Source organism: Sus scrofa, chromosome 15 (genome assembly GCF_000003025.6).
Source record: "Sus scrofa isolate TJ Tabasco breed Duroc chromosome 15, Sscrofa11.1, whole genome shotgun sequence".
Classification (NCBI taxonomy): Eukaryota; Metazoa; Chordata; class Mammalia; order Artiodactyla; family Suidae; genus Sus; species Sus scrofa.
Genome location: NC_010457.5, coordinates 4,198,451 through 4,219,251, shown reverse-complemented (window position 1 = coordinate 4,219,251; position 20,801 = coordinate 4,198,451). Strand labels below are relative to the sequence as shown.

The 20,801-nt window shown below is 34.5% G+C and overlaps 1 protein-coding gene across 1 annotated transcript in view; it reads left to right on the top strand.

The window, feature by feature from the left end:
* ACVR2A (activin A receptor type 2A) overlaps positions 1-20,801 on the top strand; it is an 81,724-nt gene that overhangs the window by 39,805 nt on the left and 21,118 nt on the right. The window contains 3 exon segments of the mRNA NM_001204765.1: positions 8,003-8,210; positions 11,627-11,736; positions 11,935-12,089. Of these exon segments, the coding sequence (NP_001191694.1) occupies positions 8,003-8,210; positions 11,627-11,736; positions 11,935-12,089 (473 nt within the window).

Genomic DNA, 20,801 nt, shown 5'->3' with positions numbered 1-20,801 from the left:
ACATAAGAAATCTGTTTCACACAGTCCGTGTGATACTTGTATCTGCTTGTACCTGTTTTGTTGTAATTCATTTTTTGAGTGTGTGCCAGAGAACTGCATAGAACTATTTCAATCTTGAGATCTGGGCATTTCTAGAGATCCCACACATTTTGTGGCTATAGGCAAAAACACTTTTCTGTTGTACCTTATCTTTGAGATATCCTACTTATCTGGGACAACACCTGTCTTTCATAACAGTAGGACGAGTTAGCAACAAAGAGAAGTGAAGAATAAGTATATATGGAATAAGGTTTTATTTTGTCAGATGATGTAAGATAAACATTTACCAATACTCAACTTCCTTACTCAAATCACTTATATTTTAATTTTTTATACATAGACCAAATAAGAAGCTATGGAAAGCAAAAACTTGATTTCTATATTTTAATTTGCCTATCTTCTTGATGCCTGTGGCTATCTGCTAAGCATGGATATTATAGACTTATATTGGATATTATAGTTTATATTGGATAGTTCATATGGCTTATTGAGTTTCTTTTCATTCCAACAGAGTTTACAAATTTTTAGGTTAATCTTAAAATTAACACTTCTGAGTTTCCTGGTGGCTTTGTGGGTTAAGGATCTGGTGTTGTCACTGCTGTGGCTTGGGTCACTGCTTTGGTGTAGGTTTTATCCCTGGCCCAGGAACTTAGGCCTGGGCCAAACAAACAAACAAACATTAAAAAAAATAAGAGTTCTTGATGTGGCATAGTGGGATTGGTCGTGTCTCTGCAGCACCAAGACACAGATTCTATCCCCAGCCCGGCATAGTGGGTTAAAGGATCCAGCGTTGCCACAGCTGTGGCATAGGTTGCAACTGTGGGTTGGATCTGATCCCCGTGATCCTTGGCCCAAGAACTCCATATGCCTCAGGGTGGCTGAAAAAGAAAAAAAAAAAAAAAAAAAGCTCTTAACTTTTGATGTTTGCAAACCTGCCTGGATTATACTCAGTACTAAAGAAGACGGAACACTCATGTTTAGTGAAAGCAATCTTGTCAAACACTCTTGATTTTCACAGCCTGTTTATTAGGTCACAGTCTCTCTATTTATTTTTACTTCAGTTATTTTCTCTTTCCGTAATAGTCCTACTTTAGTCCCATTTGCTCCATAAAACTTTTATTCATTTCTTTGTGAATTGATTGATTTAGTGCATGTTTATTGAGTTCCCGTACTGTGCCAGGTACTGGTGATAACAGGGCTTGTTGTGGAAACTCATAGTCTAGTGGAGGACCTAGGTTATCATCTCCACATTCCTCCTGCATTTATCTATAGCTCTTATCTTGGCGTTTTAATTTATATGTTACAAGTATGGGATCACTTTTTTCATTTTGTGTGTATTCTCAATATACAGCAAAGCTTTCTTAAAAGATTATTCCTCAGAAAAAGTCGTTTTATATTTGAGACCTTACAAAATTTTCAATATTTTGAGGTGCTCTCTTAATAATTTTATTTTGAATAGAAGTATAATGTTTGTAGAGGATAGGCAAGCTTGAAATAATGCCAGTTAGTGCTAGTTTTGAATGTTTATGGAAGTTTCCTGAGGGAGTAGGTAAAAAGGGAATAAAGATTTTAAATAAATAAGAAATTATTCAGGGGAGGGTATTGATTTACTATCATTATTTGTCGTAAACTGCTTATAAAGGTTTTTAAAAAGAAGCTAGTAAAAGCTCACTTTTAAAAGCAGTATTGTAAGTAGTTAATTATTTTATGAGCATCACAATATATACCTTTATAACAGTGGGGAAAAAACCTTAGTGCTATGTGAATGGATATTTATGGCTTGGAAAAACATGTTAAGTGATAATACTCTATATGACTTCAAAAAGTATTGCTTCTCAGACAAATGGAAATGGAGATAATTCAAGTTTTGATACTTTTAGATGACTGAAAAAGAAATTAATGAGGTGACACTTTGTTGAAAGATGTACGTGGAGTTTGAACAAAATTGTTTTGCAAAATTTTGTGCTTTATGATTTAAAAAATTTCATAAAACTAATGAGTTAAAATAAGTATACATTGGACTCTTTCATACAAATATACAAAGGTTTGTATATTTAAAGTTGGTCAAAAAATTTAAAAAATAACTTCTCAATGGGGAAAATTAGGATAACCTTCATGTTGAGGGTTGCATCATATTCATTTATGGTAGGTAGCTTGCAACTTTCTGGGTTGTTGGACGACTCCTGACATAATGGGAGACTTAAAAATACCTCTTGAACTAGTAAAATGCTATATACATATTCTTACTTAAGGATTTCTTGGTGCCGTGAGGGAAGGTAGTATGCCAGAAGTTCTTAATTATTTGCCTATAATCATTCTTTCGTATAATGTTTTTGATGTAATTTTATTTTTAAAAAATTTGTACTAGAAAATGTTATGAATTAAAAGCATCATTGAGTTTGATCTGCTGTCCATAGCTGATTCTCTTTGGACATATGTGTTCTACCCCTAGAGTGGTACAAAGCAGTAGCATGTGAAGGGGAAACAAGAATTGCTTTTTATGTTATATTTGTTATTTTGGAAACTTCATTAATCCTTTCTAAAGGACTTAAGTTGCCTTTGGGGGCACATGGTTAGGCAAAGCATACAGTAGTGTGCCTGTTTATACTTGTTTCTCAAAAACTCATTGATAGTTTCAAATAGCATTAAAATATTTTAATATTTTAATATTAAAGTGATTGGAAGTTACCAAAACAATTCTTTTCTTTCTGTTTAGTATTGGTTGCATACATAGGAAAATTGTGGTAGGATAAGGCTGGTCACAGGGCTCTGAAAAACATTATCTAATCAGATAAGAAATTAATACAATTCATTTGTAAAAGAGTCTTTAATTTCATCTACCATTTTCAAAGGTGCTGTGGATGCAGTCATGGTTGGTAGGTTTTTTTTTTTTAATTCAGTTATTACATCATGTTTTTACATTTTATCATTCATTAAGTACTCTATTAGGAGGGCAAGAAAGATAGTCTTAGAGCCAATGGCATTTCTGCCATATTAAAGGACATATATAGACTAACTGAAATCCATGACTAGATGTAAAATAAAACATTTTATATTGGATTGTAAATAGTGTGCATTTTTGTAAATTTTAGGGAAGGAGGAGTTCTGATGAGAAAACTTGAAACTTGTCACATATGTAAGATGTAGCCTGGGAGGATTTTCGTAAGAACTGGGCTTTCAGTAACTATTAGAATGATGATAGATGGCAAAGGGGAGAGCATTCAGGAAATATTTGCTTGAACCATATGCATTGCTCCAGCACCGTTTATTGAAAAGTCTATTTCTCCTCCATTGAAATTCCTTTGCTCATCTGTCAAAAATTAATTGGGCATATTTGTGTGAGTCTGTTTCTGGGTCCTTTCTTTGTTCCATTGGTTTTTGTGTATGTCTCTCCACCAGTACCACACTGTCATGCCTACAGCAGCTGTATGGTAAGCCTTAACATAAGGAAGAGTGATTTCTCCCTTTTTTCTTCTTTTTTTTTTTTTTCTTTTTACTTTTTTTCTTTTTTTCTTTTTTTTTTTGTCTTTTTGCCATTTCTTGGGCCGCTCTCGCAGCATATGGAGGTTCCCAGACTAGGGGTCCAATCTGAGCTGCAGCCACCGGCCTACACCAGGGCCACAGCAACTCGGGATCCAAGCCAAGTCTGCAACCTACACCACAGCTCACGGCAATGCCGGATCCTTAGCCCACTGAGCAAGGCTAGGGACCAAACCTGCAACCTCATGGTTCCTGGTCAGATTCGTTAACTGCTGAGCCCCGATGGGAACTCCTCTCCCTTTATTCTTCTTAAACAGATTTTAGGATAAGCTCATGTATGTCTACAAAGAAATTTGTTCAAAGTTTGATATGAATTGGATTAATCCTATGTATCTGTTGAGGAAGAATTGATATTTTTATTATGTTGACTCTTCCAGTCCACGAGCATAGTATGTCTCCAAGTGTTTAGGTCTTCTTTGATTCCTTTCATCAACATTTTATAATTTTCATCATACAAATCTTGTACATGTTTTAGTAGATTATATGTAAGTATTTTATTTTTTAGGAGCAGTTGTAACTGACATTTTTAATTTCAGTTCCACTTGTTTGTTGTCAGTATAAAGAAAACAGTTGATTTTTGTATATTGATTTGTATCCTGTGACCTTATCAAATTCACTTATTCTAACATTTTTTTTGTTTGTTTCTTATAATTTTCTGCATTAACAGTCATTTCATCTGCAAATGGAAAGAATTTTATATCTTTTTTTCCAAATTGGTATGCTTTTAATTTCTTTTTCTTGCTGTATTGGAATAGCTAGAACTTTCAGTTCTATGTTAAATAAAAGTGCCCTCTTGCTGAAATTAGGGGGAAAACATTCAGTCTTTCACCATTAAGTATGATGTTGACTGTATGACCTGTGGCAGAAACATAGGCAAGTATCCATGTTTTTTGAGTGCCAGACAAATGTTCAGTTTCTGTCATCATGACAGATAAACATTTCTGTATCAGTGTGGTTTCTTTTTTTGTCTTTGGATGTAGGTACTTGTTTGGTGGCTTCCAATCTATTTTGTTGATGGTTGTTCCAGCAGTTAGTTGTATTTTTGGTGTTTTCATGAGAGGAGGTGAGCTTAGGTCTTTCTATTCTCCCATCTTATCTCTTTCTCTATTTTTAAAAAGCACGTTGTTTTGATATAAAGAAAATCTAGCCATACACAAATGTAAGTTAGAAATTTGAGGAGTATTGTAATAGCTTTTTAAGATAATTGTGGATATTTTTCTTTGATATTGTACCAAAACTCAACAAGTGGTAGGTTCTTTGTTGTTTTAAATCAGTTTTATTGAACTATAATTTACATAGAATAAAATGTATTTTGTATAGGTATACAATTCTGGGAGTTCTAATTAAGCCATACAATATAACCACTACCACAATAAAAATGTGGAATATTTCCATCACCCCCAAAAGTTTTCTCAGGTCCTTTAGTAATCTGCCCTCTCCCCTCAGTCTCAGCTTCTGATCTGATTTTTATCCGCATGCTTTTGGCTTTTCCAAAATATTGTGTAAATGGAATCATACAATATATAGACCTTTCTGTCTGTCTTCATTTTTAGCATAACGTGTTTGCAATTTATCCACGTTGTTGTAGCTGTCATTAGTTCATTTCTTTTTATTTTGTGTAGATGTTTATTTTTCCATTTACTAGTGCCTGGATATTGGATTGTTTCTGGGTTTAGGTGATTATGCGTAAAGCCACTACGAACATTAATGCACAGGTTTTTTTCATGGGCATAGGTTTTCATTTCTTAGGTAAATACCTAGGCATGAGATTTGCTATTTAGTAAGGTAGGTGCATGTTTAACTTTAAGAAGCTGTCCAAGTGTTTTCCTAAGTAGCTGGACCATTTTGCATTCCCACCACCAATGTATAAAAGTTGTAGATGCTTTACATATTTACCAGCACTTGAGGTTGTGTGTTTGTGTTTTTGTTAATCACTATTTCATTTTAGTTTGATTTTCCTTGATTATTAGTGATGTTGAATATCTTTAAAATAGTATTTCCCATTTGTACCTGTTTGACAAAGCATCTATTTGAATCTTTTGCTCATTTTTAGAAATTGGGTTGTATGTGCTCTTCTTATTGAGTTGTGTCTTTCCATTTTCTGAATATCAGTTCTTTTTCTAGATATGTAATTTGCTTCTGGTCTGACTTTTTTCCCTTAACTTACAAAGAGAAGTTTTCTCTTTTAACAAAGTTCAACTCGTTTTGTTTTTGTTTTTGTTTTTTTTTTTGTAGCTCTTTTTTTTTTTTGTATTCTAAGAAATCTTTCATAATATAGAGTCACAAGATTTTTAATTATTCTTCTATAACTTTTGTAGTTTTAGGTTTTATTTTAGGTCTTTGATAGGTTTAGAGTTTATTTTTGTTTTCTTTTTATGGCCACATCTGTGGCATATGGAAGTTCCCAGGCCAGGGGTTGAATCTGAGCTATAGCTGTGGTGTGAGTCACAGCCACAGCAACACTGGATACAAGCCTCATCTGCTACCTTCACTGCAGCTTGTAGCAATACTGGATCCTTAACCCACTGAGCCAGGCCAGAGATCAAACTTGCAGCCTCACAGAGATGATGGGTCTTTAACCTGTTGAGTCACAACAGGAACTCTTAGAGTTAATTTTTTGTATGTGGCATGAACTATGAGTTGAGAGTCTTTGTTTTGCACATAGGTGTCCAATTGTTCCCATGTAAGTTGTTAGAAGACTGTGTTTTCTCTATTGAAATGCATTAATACCTTTGCTGTGTATCATTTGATCATATACGAATGAGTGTGTTTCTGAATTCTCCATTCTGTCTTGTAGGTGCATGTGTATCTGTCTTTTCGCTAAGACCACACTGTTTTGTTTGTTTGTTTGTTTGTTTGTCTTCTTAGAGCCATACCCACAGCATATGGAAGTTCCCCGGCTAGGGGTCAAATCACAGCTGTAGCTGCTGGCCAACGCCACTGCCACAGCAACATCAGATCAGAGCTGCAACTGCAATCTATGCCACACCTTGCTGCAATTCAGACTCCTTAATCCACTGAGCAAGGCCAGGGATTGAACCCACATCCTCATGGGTACTAGTTGGGTTTATATCCTGCCAAACCTCAGCGGGACCTCTAAGATCATGCTGTTTTGATTGCTGAAGCTTTAATGTAAATCTTAAAAATAAGTAGTAGTATCTTTTGTACATTTTTTCATAATTATTTAGGTATTCCAGTTCCCTTGCTTTTTCTTTTCTTTTCTTTTCTTTTCTTTTTTTTTTTTTTTTTTTGCTTCTTAGGGCTGCACCTATGGCATATGGAGGTTTGATATGGCATATGGCTAGCGGTTGAATTGGAGCCAGGCTACACCACAGCCACAGCAATGCCAGATCTGAGCCCTGTCTGTGACTTACATCACAGCTTACGGCAGCGCTGGATCCTTAACCCACTGAGCAAGGCCAGGGATCAAACTGTAACCTCATGGTTCCTAATTGGATTTGTTTCTGTTGCGCCACAATGGGAACTCCGCTTGCTTTTTCATATAAGATAAGTTGTGGTTTCTTAAAAGTCAGTGAAAGTGTGGAATCTAAAACCATTAATGAACTTTTTGTCCTTTTTCTAACATTAAAATCTTCTTGGCTATCTTGAACATTGAATGGATTTTTTATCTGCGAATGCTTTTCAAACATTACACGTAATTCATTTGGAAAATTATGGCTCTCTGAATTATGTAGACCTTTTAACTGTGGGCACATCTCATTATTCTATAGTTGAAAATCACATTTGTTAATATCACCACTAATCTCACCAGAAAATTCTTTGATTATTGGGAAGGTGTCAGGTTAATGGTGGTGGTGAATAGAGATTTTCCAAAATTCTTATTTTTGTTTGAAAACTCATATTTTGTCATTGTCAGTGCATGCTATTGATTGTTTTCTTGAAGTAACAGGTTTACTTGGTTTATTTTAGAAAATATTTCTGCTAGATACTCGTCTAAATAACCATGGTTGGTTTAGTTCACAACTCAATCATGCAAGGGCTTTTTCTGGAGGCAATCATTGTATTTCAAGTGTGCAGAAGTTCTTTTGCTTAGTTCCCATTTTGTCACACAGAGTATTGAGAAGAAGTCTATTCACGGGTCAAGGTTAAAGAAAATTAATAATTTTACTACATTTCATTAAGGACATTCTTAAATGAAGTGAACTTGGCCTTTTGCAAAGAAATCTTGTGATGCATATTATTGTTTTCTATTATTGTATTTTATTATATTTAAAATATAGAGATTGTCCTGGAAACCTAAACACAATGTTGTAAGCCTAGGAAGACTATATAATTGACATTTTAGGAAGATCTGAAATTTGGTATACTAGGAAATCTCTTTAAGAACATATAGGATTATATTAAGGTGTTTTATTTAAGAACATATAGGATTATATTAAGGTGTTGTTTTATTATCTTGTAGGTGCTATACTTGGTAGATCAGAAACTCAGGAGTGTATTTTCTATAACGCTAATTGGGAAAGAGATAGAACCAATCGAACTGGTGTTGAATCCTGTTACGGTGACAAAGATAAACGGCGGCATTGTTTTGCTACCTGGAAGAATATTTCTGGTTCCATTGAAATAGTGAAGCAAGGTTGTTGGCTGGATGATATCAACTGCTATGACAGGTAAGAAAACATTTTATCTTTTACGATGGTGTTGAATAATTTTCATTCCCTCCCCCTTTTTTAAAGTAGAAAGATCAATGCATGGATTTGCAGTTAAATATTTCTTCAAGTTGGGAATATGAAGACCATTATAACATGTTATAATAACAAGATATGTATTTTAAGGTAATAAAATAACTATAGCATACTTATGTTTTATCTTCATTATGCTTTGAATAATCTACTAAAGGGTGAGACTTTAGATAAGAAACATTTCTTTGCCTGTGTTAGGAGTATAGATTTTTTTTTTAAATGACAATTTTAAGAAAAAGGATTTTTTAAATTGCTTTAAAAGACAATATATCTGTTGAAAATCTATCCTGAAGGAGAATAAAGCTTAATCATGGTATTTAATTTCCTTTTAGTTTCCCTCTTTATGTATCTGGAAGAAATTGATCTCACTACATTTTCCCCCTTTTTTGTACAAAGTAGGCCTTTGTTCTTTATCCCAAGAGACATTTTTAACTTGACATTCAGAATTGCATCAGAACTAACACAGTCCTCATAGAAAGCTACATTTTATTTAAAAGATCTTGCTTAAATTGTTTTATTCTGTACTGGAAATAAAATACAGTGGTTATGTTATTGATTGCCTGTAATCTTTCTGTAAGGTATCCTTGGATGTTGGGCTGATCACTTAAACTGCCTGAGCCACAAGATTTTCACTGGGGGTGGGTGCTGATGACTACAGAAGCTACAAAATTCTAGATAACCAGAAGACTTCATGGAACCAAATAACTACTAATACTCATGGAACACTAGCTACATCCCGATCCACTTTCGGGAGCCTTAATTGACTATGTTAAATCTATGTTTGATTGGCCATATGTAGTTAATGGTAAATTTTGTTGAATAAGGCCATGAAAATTGGATTAGCTCCACTTTTGGTGAGAAATTAAAATAGTCACTTAGGTATATATTTAGTGTCTAGGGTATATATACTTATACATCTGTGAATTTTCTAGGAATTATTACTCTGTAATTGTACATTTAGCTGTATTTCTGATTATTAGCCTCTTTATTAACAGAAGATAATAAAATATCATCAAGTGACATTTGTTACAATGAAATGGTAAGTAGGGCCACTAGAGAAAGAGTATAGAGGTCCCTCAAAACATTAAAAATAGCAATGATATAGCAATTCCATTTTGAGGTATATATCCAAAGGAAATGAAAACACTAACTTGAAAAGATGTTTGTACCTCCTTGTTCATTGAACCATTAGTTACGGTAACCAAGATGTGGAAGCAAACTAGGTGTCTTGTCAGTTGATGAATGGAAAAGAAAATGGCGTACACACACACACACACACACACATATAGACTGTTTTTTAGACAAAAAAAGGAGGACATCTTTCCATTTATGGCAGCACAGATGGACCTTGAAGGCATTATGCTAAGTGAAGTAAGTCAGACAGAGAAACCATTGGGGGTTGCCAGTGGCCAGGGGTGAGGTGTGGACAAAGTAGGCAAAGGGAGTGTAAGGGGTACAACTCTTAGTTATAAAAGAAGTAAGTCCTGAGGATATAATGGAGGACTACAGTTAGTAATACTATTGTGTGTATTTGAAAGTTGTTAAGAAAGTAAATCTTAAAAATTCTCATCACAAGGAAAAACGTTTGTAACTTTGTGGTCACAAATAACTGTGTTATTGTGATGATCATTTCACAATACATACAGATGTCCAGTCATTATGTTGTACACCTGAAGCTAATGTAATATTACATACCAGTTATATCTCAGTTAAAATAAAGAAAAATAAGGAGGAAGAAGGGGAAAAATGAGGTTTGGGGATCATCTTTATTCAAAACTTTGTATTATTTAGCTGAAATCAGGGATGTATGTTCTTTTTATAGTAAAAAGCTACTGTGCTTCTCACCAAAATCAGTATTGCTGGAGGTTAAACTTTTCTAGATAATGGTAAGTGGGTTGTTCAGTGCAAATGCTTGCTTTTACAGTGATAACGACTACACCAGCTTTGTTACTAGGGGTTAAATGCTAATTCAAAAGTATGTAAATTTTTTTACCTCTGAATTTGATTAAAAATAAATATTAAGAGTAGTAAGATAAGTAAGAGAAAGGAAAAGATGATTCAAGAAATGTTGGAGTACCCTTCATGGCTCAGCAGTTATGAACCCAACCAGGATCCAGGAGGATGCGGGTTTGATCCCTGGCTTCTCTCACTGTGTTAAGGATTTGGTGTTGCTGTAAGCTGTGGTGTAGGTCGCAGATGCAGCTCCGATCCTGCGTTGCTGTGGCTATGGCTGTGACCAGCAGCTGTAGCTCTGATTCGACCCCTAGCTTGGGAACTTACATATGCCTCGAGTGTGACTCTAAAAAAATAAAAAAGAAAAAAGAAATGTCAAAGGTGGCAGAAAAGACAGTGATAAAAAGAATGATGAAATCGGATGATGAAAAGTAACTTTCTTGAGTTAATTGGGATAGGTATTTAATCATGTTAACCTGTAAATTGAGGCATGATTCGAAATTTCAATTTATATATTTCCCTATATAAATTGTTAAAAATATAGCTTTCATTTGTCTCTTTCTACTAATTCAGTATTGGTATAGATTTCATTTTAAAGTTTGATTTTGTTAAAATTGCCTTCTTCCTGAAACTTCTTGAGCTTTTCACTTCGCAGTTAAATTCAACCATGTTATTCTAACAACCATTACAAAAGTTCACAATTCGTAAGCTATGTTACATATTGCTTTTTACTTTTTGCTTATCCCACATCTATTCATTATGTTCAAGGAATTTTTATCTGCTGCAAAATGGCTTTATTCCCAAGTCTGGTTTAGGTCTCTGATGTTGAAATACGTTCTGCTGTGAGATAAGAGCATGCATTACCTTGTACTGGTGTATTTATACACCCATATGCACGCACACACGTGTATGTGTATGTATGTATATGCGTATATGCGCATTTTGGTTTTTTTATATATATAGTGTTTAGTTTTTGTATTCACAAAATGGGAAAGCTGTATTTCCTGTGAGCACTCCTAGGCCAAAATTTTTCATTGAGTTTATGTTCTTCTTCAAGCTTTTCTCATAAATTAAAAAAAAAAAAAAAAAAAGGTTGTCTTAGATTGACCATTGAAAACCAAATTAAAGAAGGAGTTTCAGGGAGCCAGTGTGATTGTTACAAAATCAGCCACTGATTTTTTTTTTTTTTTTTTCCTGATGAGATTTAGTACTAGGATTCAAGAAACATTTTTGTTTTTTTAAGAATTGGTTATTGACTATTAATAGGAATGTTGAAGTTGACCATATGACTTATTCAGTGTTTTATCTCTGAGAAGAACTTTAGAAAAAATGTATTGTAGATTCAAAGTAATTGTGTTGATTTTAATTCTTTCTCCTCTTTTTGTTTACAGGACTGATTGTATAGAAAAAAAAGATAGCCCTGAAGTATATTTTTGTTGCTGTGAGGGCAGTATGTGTAATGAAAGGTTTTCTTATTTTCCGGAGATGGAAGTCACACAGCGTAAGTTCACAGGAAAAATGCATAGGTCTGTTCAACTAGTATACTGAAAGCAAAGCATATTTGTCTGGGTGGAATAATTTACTCCCACCTTCTCCTACTCCTTATTTTTCTCCCAAAATTTGACACTATAATAAATATTTATTGTGGAATTGTGTAGACCGAATCTGAACAGTTTCCCCCCTCCCCCCTTTTCCACAGCTACTTCGAATCCAGTTACACCTAAGCCACCCTATTACAACATCTTGCTCTATTCTTTGGTGCCACTTATGTTAATTGCGGGAATTGTCATTTGTGCGTTTTGGGTGTACAGGCATCATAAGATGGCTTATCCTCCTGTGCTTGTTCCAACTCAAGTAAGTTAATGTCTTGTACTTTGTGCTATTTTAGATTGTGTATTTTAAAGAAATATTACTGTGGTGAAACCGTAGTAGGTTGTTAGAAATCATTTTCCTTCACGGTTACTCTTTGAATGTTTATTGTCATGGGAACTATAGCTAATTTTGCAAACTTATTAATTTGCTTTGTCCTAAACTTAAGGGTTGAGGTAGGGCAGACTATAGAGTATTCCTGTACCTTTTCTTCTTTGGAGAGTTTAACTGACATTGTAGTACTTTAAAAATGGGAAATACACTCTGCTTTGTTTCTTGAGAAGTAAGTGATGATGGAGAAGTGATACTGTAACCCTTCCTTTCCCATCCGTTTTCTCCTCCATTCCTAAGTTTTTGTTCCTTTTTCAAGACTATTTGCCAAAATATCCTTTTTAACCATGGGAAGGGACCCAGTAAGGTAATCAAGAAAGTGTGGAATAGAGAGGTTTTACAAAGTCATCAGGAAGATATATCTGTAAAAATGTTGTTTTGCAGAAGAGGAACAGAGGAACAACCCTTTTCATCATGTGTTATTGGTAGTTCCAAGTGTATATATGTTTTTTATTTGCAACATATCTGTGTACTGAAGTCTGAAAACTTTTTCAATGCCCTTGAGTCTCACCCCCTCAACACTGAATATATCTGAAAATATAGGTATGGTGGGTAGTCAGATTAAATTTATGAATTTTTCCTCATTCTCTATCATATGGACAGTTTGTGCTGGTTCAGTGCTTTACAAAGACTTTTAATATAAGTAGTTCATATTCTATAGGCACAGGAAAGGTCATAACTTTTGGTTACACTTGTTGAAACATCTCTAAGCTCTGTGTTTTCTTTTAACTCTTAAGATTGGATTACCTCAGCCTTCTGGTTCTCTTGGTTTAATTTTGTTTCTCTAATTTCAGTAGGATTAATGGTTCAAATTTGGTAGAAGAAAATGGTAAAGTCCTATAATTTAATGACTGAAACAACTTCTCTTTTAGCTTTATTTACGTAATATACTCCTTTCTCAGTGCTTGTTAGCAATCTGTTAGCATTAGATCATTGATCCCTGTAATCTTTGTAAGAGGGGTATATGGAGAAGTAAGCCTAAAGGTAAAATTCCTTATTTAGTAAATTAGGTAAACACACTAGTTTGTACAGCTGAAATAGTTGGACTTTTAAATATTAGTAGCTAAGTTGTGGGTTTATTGAAAAATCATCTCTAAAAAGTACTTTAAAATAAAAAAAAAACAGTACCTAATAAATAGATGTTGTGTACTCCCAGATGGCCATAGAATACACTTTACTTTCCATTGGTGGCGAACTATTTTATTTAATATCCACATTTAAAAGACAGAGTATTTAGTACTATAGTCATGTCTGAATTTACCTGGGATTTGTGACATGATAGAAATAAACTGTAATCTACATTTAAAAACAAATTTGTTTCTTAATAGAATTTTAAAAATAATGTAATCCTATAGGTAACGTTGATTTATGTAAAATATTATTAAAAAAGTATGGTTGGGGAGTTCCCGTTGTGGCTCAGTGGTTAACGAATCCAACTAGGAAGCATGAGGTTGCAGGTTCGATCTCTGTTGTCACTCAGTGGGTTAAGGATCTGGCGTTTCCGTGAGCTGTGGTGTAGGTTGCAGACATGGCTCAGATCCTGCATTGCTGTGGCTCTGGCATAGGCTGGCGGCTACAGCTCCGATTGGACCCCTAGCCTGGGAACCTCCATATGTCGAGAGTGCAGCCCTAGAAAAAACTGAAAGACCAAAAAAAAAAAAAAAAAAGTGTTTGTGGATGGACATTTTTATTTATAGGGCTGGCTATGTTATATATGAGGCCACTTTATTTAGAAATGCTAATTAAGTCAAGGGTTTGGACTTTTGAAAAGAAAAGATGGATTATTTATAAGTAACTAAAAACCAGGAATGTTCAGTGAATGGGTATCCATCTCTGGGGGTTTTTGTTGCAGTGGTTAATGTTATTGTATACATGTATTAAGTATTTGCACTGTTCTGCAGTGAATTTGCATGAATTGTATGAATTACTGAAAAATAAGGAATGAATTTAAAAGATGTGTGATGGAATAACCTGGAATGGTCAAGCTTTGTTACGAAAAATATAATACATGCCCAACTTTCTGCTTTCCTTCTGTCATGAAATATGTTGTGGAAAAGGAGCATTGTCATCAATATGAAACTTCATTTATGTAGTATCTCACTGTCTCAAACAGTATAGTGTCATGCTGTAAGTCTCATTTTTGGTGAGCGGTTTATGCAAACCACTCTGCAAGACTGCTTGGTGGTTATCTTTTACAAAATGCACAGTTTTATTTCTACTGCAAAAAAAATGATGATTGTATCAAATGTTAAGTGACATTTACAGTATACTAGAATACTGGTAAGTTACAAAGATGTATAAATATATAAATTATATAAGAATATATAAAAACATAAAATACATGAAAATTTCACTATGATTTCCAAATTTTGACCAGTATGTAAGGATCATCTTTGGAATTTGTTAAAGACCTACAAATTCCTGGACCATACCCCTGAAAGTATGGAATGGGCCCTGTGATATTATGTTTCTAATAAGTTTCCTAGGCAATTCTGGTGACCATTGAGCCGGTTGTGGAAAGCCCTGATCTGATTTTACCTCATAGGATTGTTTATGTAGAGTTATAATCCTTATTTTATAGATAAAGAAATTGAGACATAGCAAAGCTGGCAAATATTAGAGCTGGATTCTGAACCAAGGACCCTCTGACACTAAAGCTTTGCTCTTAATGCTTTTGCTGATTGGCCTCTTTTTCCAGAAAGCAGATGCTTCTGCTGTTTCAGATAATTCAGTAAACATCCCTGCCATCTAAAATCGTTCTCTAAAGTAATGTATTTTCCTACTTTAGGATGGTGAGTAGTTTGACAACTGAAATGAGGAGTAACATGACCTTATTGTCTCACAGAGGACAGAAGGGGGAATAAACAAGTCATAGATAAATAGAAGGGTATATTCATGTGTTTTCCATTAAAAAACTTTTTAGCATACATTTTAGAATACGGTTTATGGACATTGATTGTATCATAGGTAAAGTTTCTTGTGCTTCTGCATTGACATTACCAGTGCCTGCTAGTTATTCAAGACATTTTTGAGGGATAGAGTAGATAGGGGAAGCATACTACACATTTGAAGTCTTAAGGTAACTTCTGCATTTCGCTGCATATTCATTTCCCTAAGATCAAAGTTTAATTTCAAGACCAGTTAGGAAAACATGTTATATTCTTGTTGTACATTTCTGCTGCATTCTTCCTCTAATTTCTTCAAACACATTTAGACAATGATGTAAAATTTGTCATTTCCTTTTCTTAGGGCAACATTTTCTTAAAGCCTTGGCTAAAGGCTGGGGATATCTTATTGGTGGGTCAATAAAAATTTGCAATAAGAATTATACTTGAAGAGAACTTACAGTGATCCTTAGCAGAGCAAACTTTAGTTCCAATACCATGCTCATTCATTGGTCTGATCTCAGTCTTCTATTCTTCTTGGGGAATAACATATCAGTCCTATGGGGCATTCTGGAGGACTAAGAGATATCCACATACATCACTTAATAATCTGGTTCTGGCAATTAAATGGTGGGATTCTTTATTTCCAAAACATCAAGTTGTTTAAAGTTTCTTCTGGTTTCGTTAATATTTTATTCTGAAGAAGAGATGTAGGGATATACATGCTTTGAAATCTGGTCTTTAATTATGGTTCTTATTTATTCCAAAATGGAAAATATTCTAAAGTAAATCTGCTATAGTTAAAAGCATAAAAAAAAAGTAATTGTGCTTTTTTTAAAAGAAATAAGCCGTTCTTCTTTCTGTATAGCCTGTTAATGTTTCTAACATTGTTTCATGTTATCACTGTCTTTCTCTTCATCTTGATTGGAAGCCTTGGAGACAGCTGTGTCTCCCATTCTTAGCCCTATCACTTACCAGTTCATTTACGTTTTCATCCTTCCTGATCCTGTTGTTTTCAGGACATTATTATTACTGGAGGCTGAGGTTATTTCTATAATCTCGTAGCTGGCCTTCTTGTTTCCAGTTCTCTCTCTTCATCTATACATGTCTGATTATGCTCCTTTTGTGCTTAAAAATATTTGAGGGCTTTCAGTGATCTAACAGCAGAGAATATAAAGTTTAAAGCATGACAGAATCTTCCACACTTTGCCTTTTGATTCTTTTCTTCCATTACACTCTAAGCCTTCTGTTGTAAGCATCGAGAATGGTATTAGTTATGTAGCATCCTTGAAAGAATTGAGAAAATAGTGCTCAAGTCAATTTCTCTCTTTTGTGATTCACTTGACTAACCTAACTAAGTTGAGAAGGGCTCTTGTCATTTGTGAGCATGTTCTATTCTCATACTTGATTATAAGCTTGAGGAGAAAGTATGTATTGTGATTAGTACTGTATTGCACACAGTATCCGTATGTCATAATCATTTTGTAAGTGATGAATTGCTGAATTGACTTTGTTGTATTTATACTAAGATGAATATAATATACTATATTCATTATACCCAGGAATTTTATAAACATTTCAGGGGCTTTAGGGTTTTGCTTTAAGATAAATCTTGAGGCCATATTTCTTGGGGGTAATAAACTAAGTTGAAGTATTCCAGGCTTTTATTTATTTATTTATTTTATTAAAAAAAATGTTTTTTTTTGGTCTTTTTGTCTTTTTAGGGCTGCACCTGCAGCACAGGGAGGTTCCCAGACTAGGGGTCCAATCGGAGGTGTAGTTGCCGGCCACAGCCACAGCAATGTTGGATCCAAACCACATCTGCTATCTGCACCATAGCTCACAGCAACGCCAGATCCTTAACCTGCTGAACGAGGCTAGGGATCGAACCTGCGTTTTCATGGATGCTAGTTTGGTTCGCTAACTGTTGAGCCACTACAGGAACTCCCATCCATGCTTTTATAAGAGAATGCCATTGTTTAATTCTTTCTCTACTCATGTGTGTGAAGCATCCTTCTAATTTGCATCATCTGAATCACTTTTCTTTTGCCTGTTCTGAAACTCCTTCCACATGTAGGTAGGTATTCTTATAATCTGCAGTAAATAATCTGAATGCAGACTGGTTTTTATAGTACCAGTGAGTCATGAATATGAGGGAATTAATGCGTTGAATGTTATTAAGTCTTATTGTGATTAGAGTTAATGTGGTTTCAGTAAAACTGTTTGCATTGTTTTTATAACCATAAGTGAGCTTAAGTTTCCTGCTTATAAAAATCTATGTTTGTGCTGATAAAAAATACCACTTGATAAGAAAATACATTTAAGAAGCAAGAAATTATGTACCTTTAACAAGATATGAGGTTAACATCTTGGTAATTTTTGAAGGTTATATAGTATTGTGGCACTAATACTTTTAAAAATGATATCAGTGTCTTCAGTCTTGGCACCATGACATTTTGTCTAAGTTTTGGTCTGATGAGGACTAAAGGCTTTCAGATGCTTGGAATATTGAGTTGTGCATACAAAATAATCCATCCTGTCGACCTTAATATTAAAGTAATAATAGGTTGTCATTTCATGCTGTGTCAGATGACTATCCACTGAGAAACCAAGCCATCTGTGAAAATGCCTTGTAGGATTTTCCTTTTGAACATGGGTCTATATAAAATTAATAAGATACCCATTTAAAATTAATAAGATGCTAAAGAGGTAGTATAACATTTTTCAGCCAAGTCAGTTTCGGAAAGTATGCTGCTTCCTCATTTGGGGAGGCTGCAGGGAGATGTTTACTAAATTTTATTGAATATTTAACATGCTAATATTAAGCTATACTTACGAAATAAATATTACATCTGTAGAAGCGCATCTTGAAATAGGTTGATGGCTGGAGTTTATGAACACATCTCTTGTTTTCTCTCTTTTTAAATAAATTCTCTTCTATTTAAAAATTAATTGTAGGAACTTGCTTGTTATAGCAAGACAAATTACACAGGAAGACATATGTCCAAAAAAAGGATTATTTGTTCTTCCTCTTTTTCCTTTATCACTTTTCTGAAATAACCAGTTTTAACAGGTTGGTGTGTATCCTTTGACATCTTTCTCTAATCTCATTTGAGTATATACGTTTTTCTTATTTATACACTAGAAAATGTTACTCTGCAATTGCTTTCTTTTAATTTAACAGTATACTGAGGATAGCTTTTCAGCTCAGTAGTTTTAATCTCATTCTGATGCTACGATATATTTTTAAGTGACATTTAGGGGAACTTTAATGTATGCTCAAGAAATACCAAAATTTGATGTTTTATTAGCTTAGAGTTTATGTTAGGTTTCTGCTGAGAGCTAGAACCTGCATTTCACAAATGGTGGGTGTTTGTTTTTTGTGTGACCGCACTCACAGCATGTGGAAGTTCCTAGGCCAAGAATTGAACCAAGCCACTGCAGTGACAATGCCAGATCCTTAACCCTGTGCCACAAGAGAACTCCCCACAGACAGTTTTCAGTTTTCTGATTTTAGTTTGTTTAAAATATAGTGATATAATGCTACTGTCTTACTTTTGAGCACCTTTTCTTTTTCTTCTCTCTATATGCCTAAGAAATAATACAGGGCCACTACAAACGTCTCTTGGTATGCTTATTTTTATATTGGTAACCTAAATTACAACTTGTTTTTATGTATACTTCTAAACTAATTATGGGGAGAAGTGTCATAAACTCTCCATAGACATGCAAGTTGACAAAGTATTACTCAGATTAGGTGTATATGAGTTGTTTCTCTTACAAATGCACAGACAGGCCCATTTGGAGCTGGGCTGAAATTCTGTATCCAAAAGCAAAAACGTGGGGTGAGGGGAAGCTGTATCAAAAGCTAATGCAAATTAAAGCTGCACGTTAAAATTAAAGCCCTTTATTTCTAAAAAGTGGCAGATTAAATTTTAAAATCTTGAGTTTGGTTTTAACTTTGGCCTGTGGAAGGCCCATTTTGTCAGCTTACAAATGGGACTGATGCATATAGACCAGAGCGCATAGTTTCTCCTTTTTCTTGTTTGGCAAGGAGATGGTAGATAGGAAGAAGTGAGTTTGCTTTTCTCTGTGTTTTTTATTTCCTGGACCTCGTCCTAGATCTGTTCCTTTATTCCTAGCTACTTTGTTGCTGCCAAACCTTTTTCTACTAATTTGAGATAATAAAAACGAAGAAATCCATTTGTTAGTGAAAGCTGCTTGTATCAGATAGGCTTGGAGGTGTTCAAGTTGGTTGATTTGTTTTATTTTTGCATAACTTTTCACCTACTGCTTAAATGCCTATTGTATGCCAGGCACCATGCTGGGTGTATAATGTTGATGTATAATGTTAAGGTTCAGGGACAGTCCTTGCTGGCCCTTTTGGAGCCCACAGTTAACATGTAGATGTATTAAAAATAGGTTGGTTGATTAGTTGTTTGACTTTTGCAGCTTGGAAAGAAAGGGTAAAGCGAGTTGCTTCAACAATTTTAGGCAAAGATGGAGAAAAGGAGGAGAAATGTTTGATTCCAGGTCTGTAGTGGTTGGGAGAAGAGCCATATCTGGGGTGCTTGGCGAATGTTACGTGCTCAGTAAGTATTAGCTGTTAATTGCCAACAAGCTCGAAATTGTACTCCAGAGGAATAATTTTTTGAAGCCATTGATTTCATTATCAAAATTGATTTATTGAAATCATTTTATTTGAAATTAATTTTGTATAGTAAAAAATTTCATTTTTGAATATTCTGTGCAGCACTATGCATAGCACTTTACACATATTAACTCATGTAATCTTTCTATTAATACCCAATGATATGGGTTCTGTTTTATTAAGTCCATTTTATAGACAAAAAAATCAAGACACAAATACGTACTGTGACTTAGCCTAGAGTCAGTGTGCTGAATGGTAAAGCCTGAGCATTTATGTCCAAGGATTGTTGTCCATTGAAGTAATCTTAATTGAATGGGTTATTTCAATAAATAATTAGGTCAGGTCCATAAAAAACTAAAGTAAGATAAAGGGAGGGATCTGAGTACATATATTTCATTTAAAGTAGCTTTTGTAGTGACTGTGTATATAGCCTTGCAGATGAACATAACCATTTCACCACATCACAATTTATTAATTATAGCATCATCTTTTTCTTTTTTTCAGTTCTACTTGAAGAATACAAATGCTAAATAAAAATGAAATTTCTTCTATACCCAGTAATAGACCTGATGCCTCTGAGCAGCAGCCAAAAGAATGGGCATTCCTATTATCTCTTTCAGACTTGTAGCCCTAGTGCTGACTATCCTGAGAAGCTAATCACTTAGGGAACTTATTTACCTTGGTCTGTCTTTGCTTTCCTTCCATGAGGAGTTAGATGAGGGAAACTCTGGGTAGTAGGAGTTGATATATCACACAGGAATTTTGAAGATCTAATTGGATAGAATCATGGCTGTGCATTTGACAGTCAGTATCAACGTTATTGAACCTGTTAATGTATACTCTCTTGCTGTCCCTAGCTCAGAAACATTTGTCCTGATAACACATATTCTTTCTTTGCACATTTTATTTCTTTCTGCTTGGTAATTGTCTTTTTAAAAATTAGCAATTGTAGCGAGTTTCCCTTGAGGCTCAGTGAGTTAAGAACCTGACATCATGTCCATGAGGATGCAGGTTCGATCCCTGGCCTTGCTCAGTGGGTTAAGGATCCGG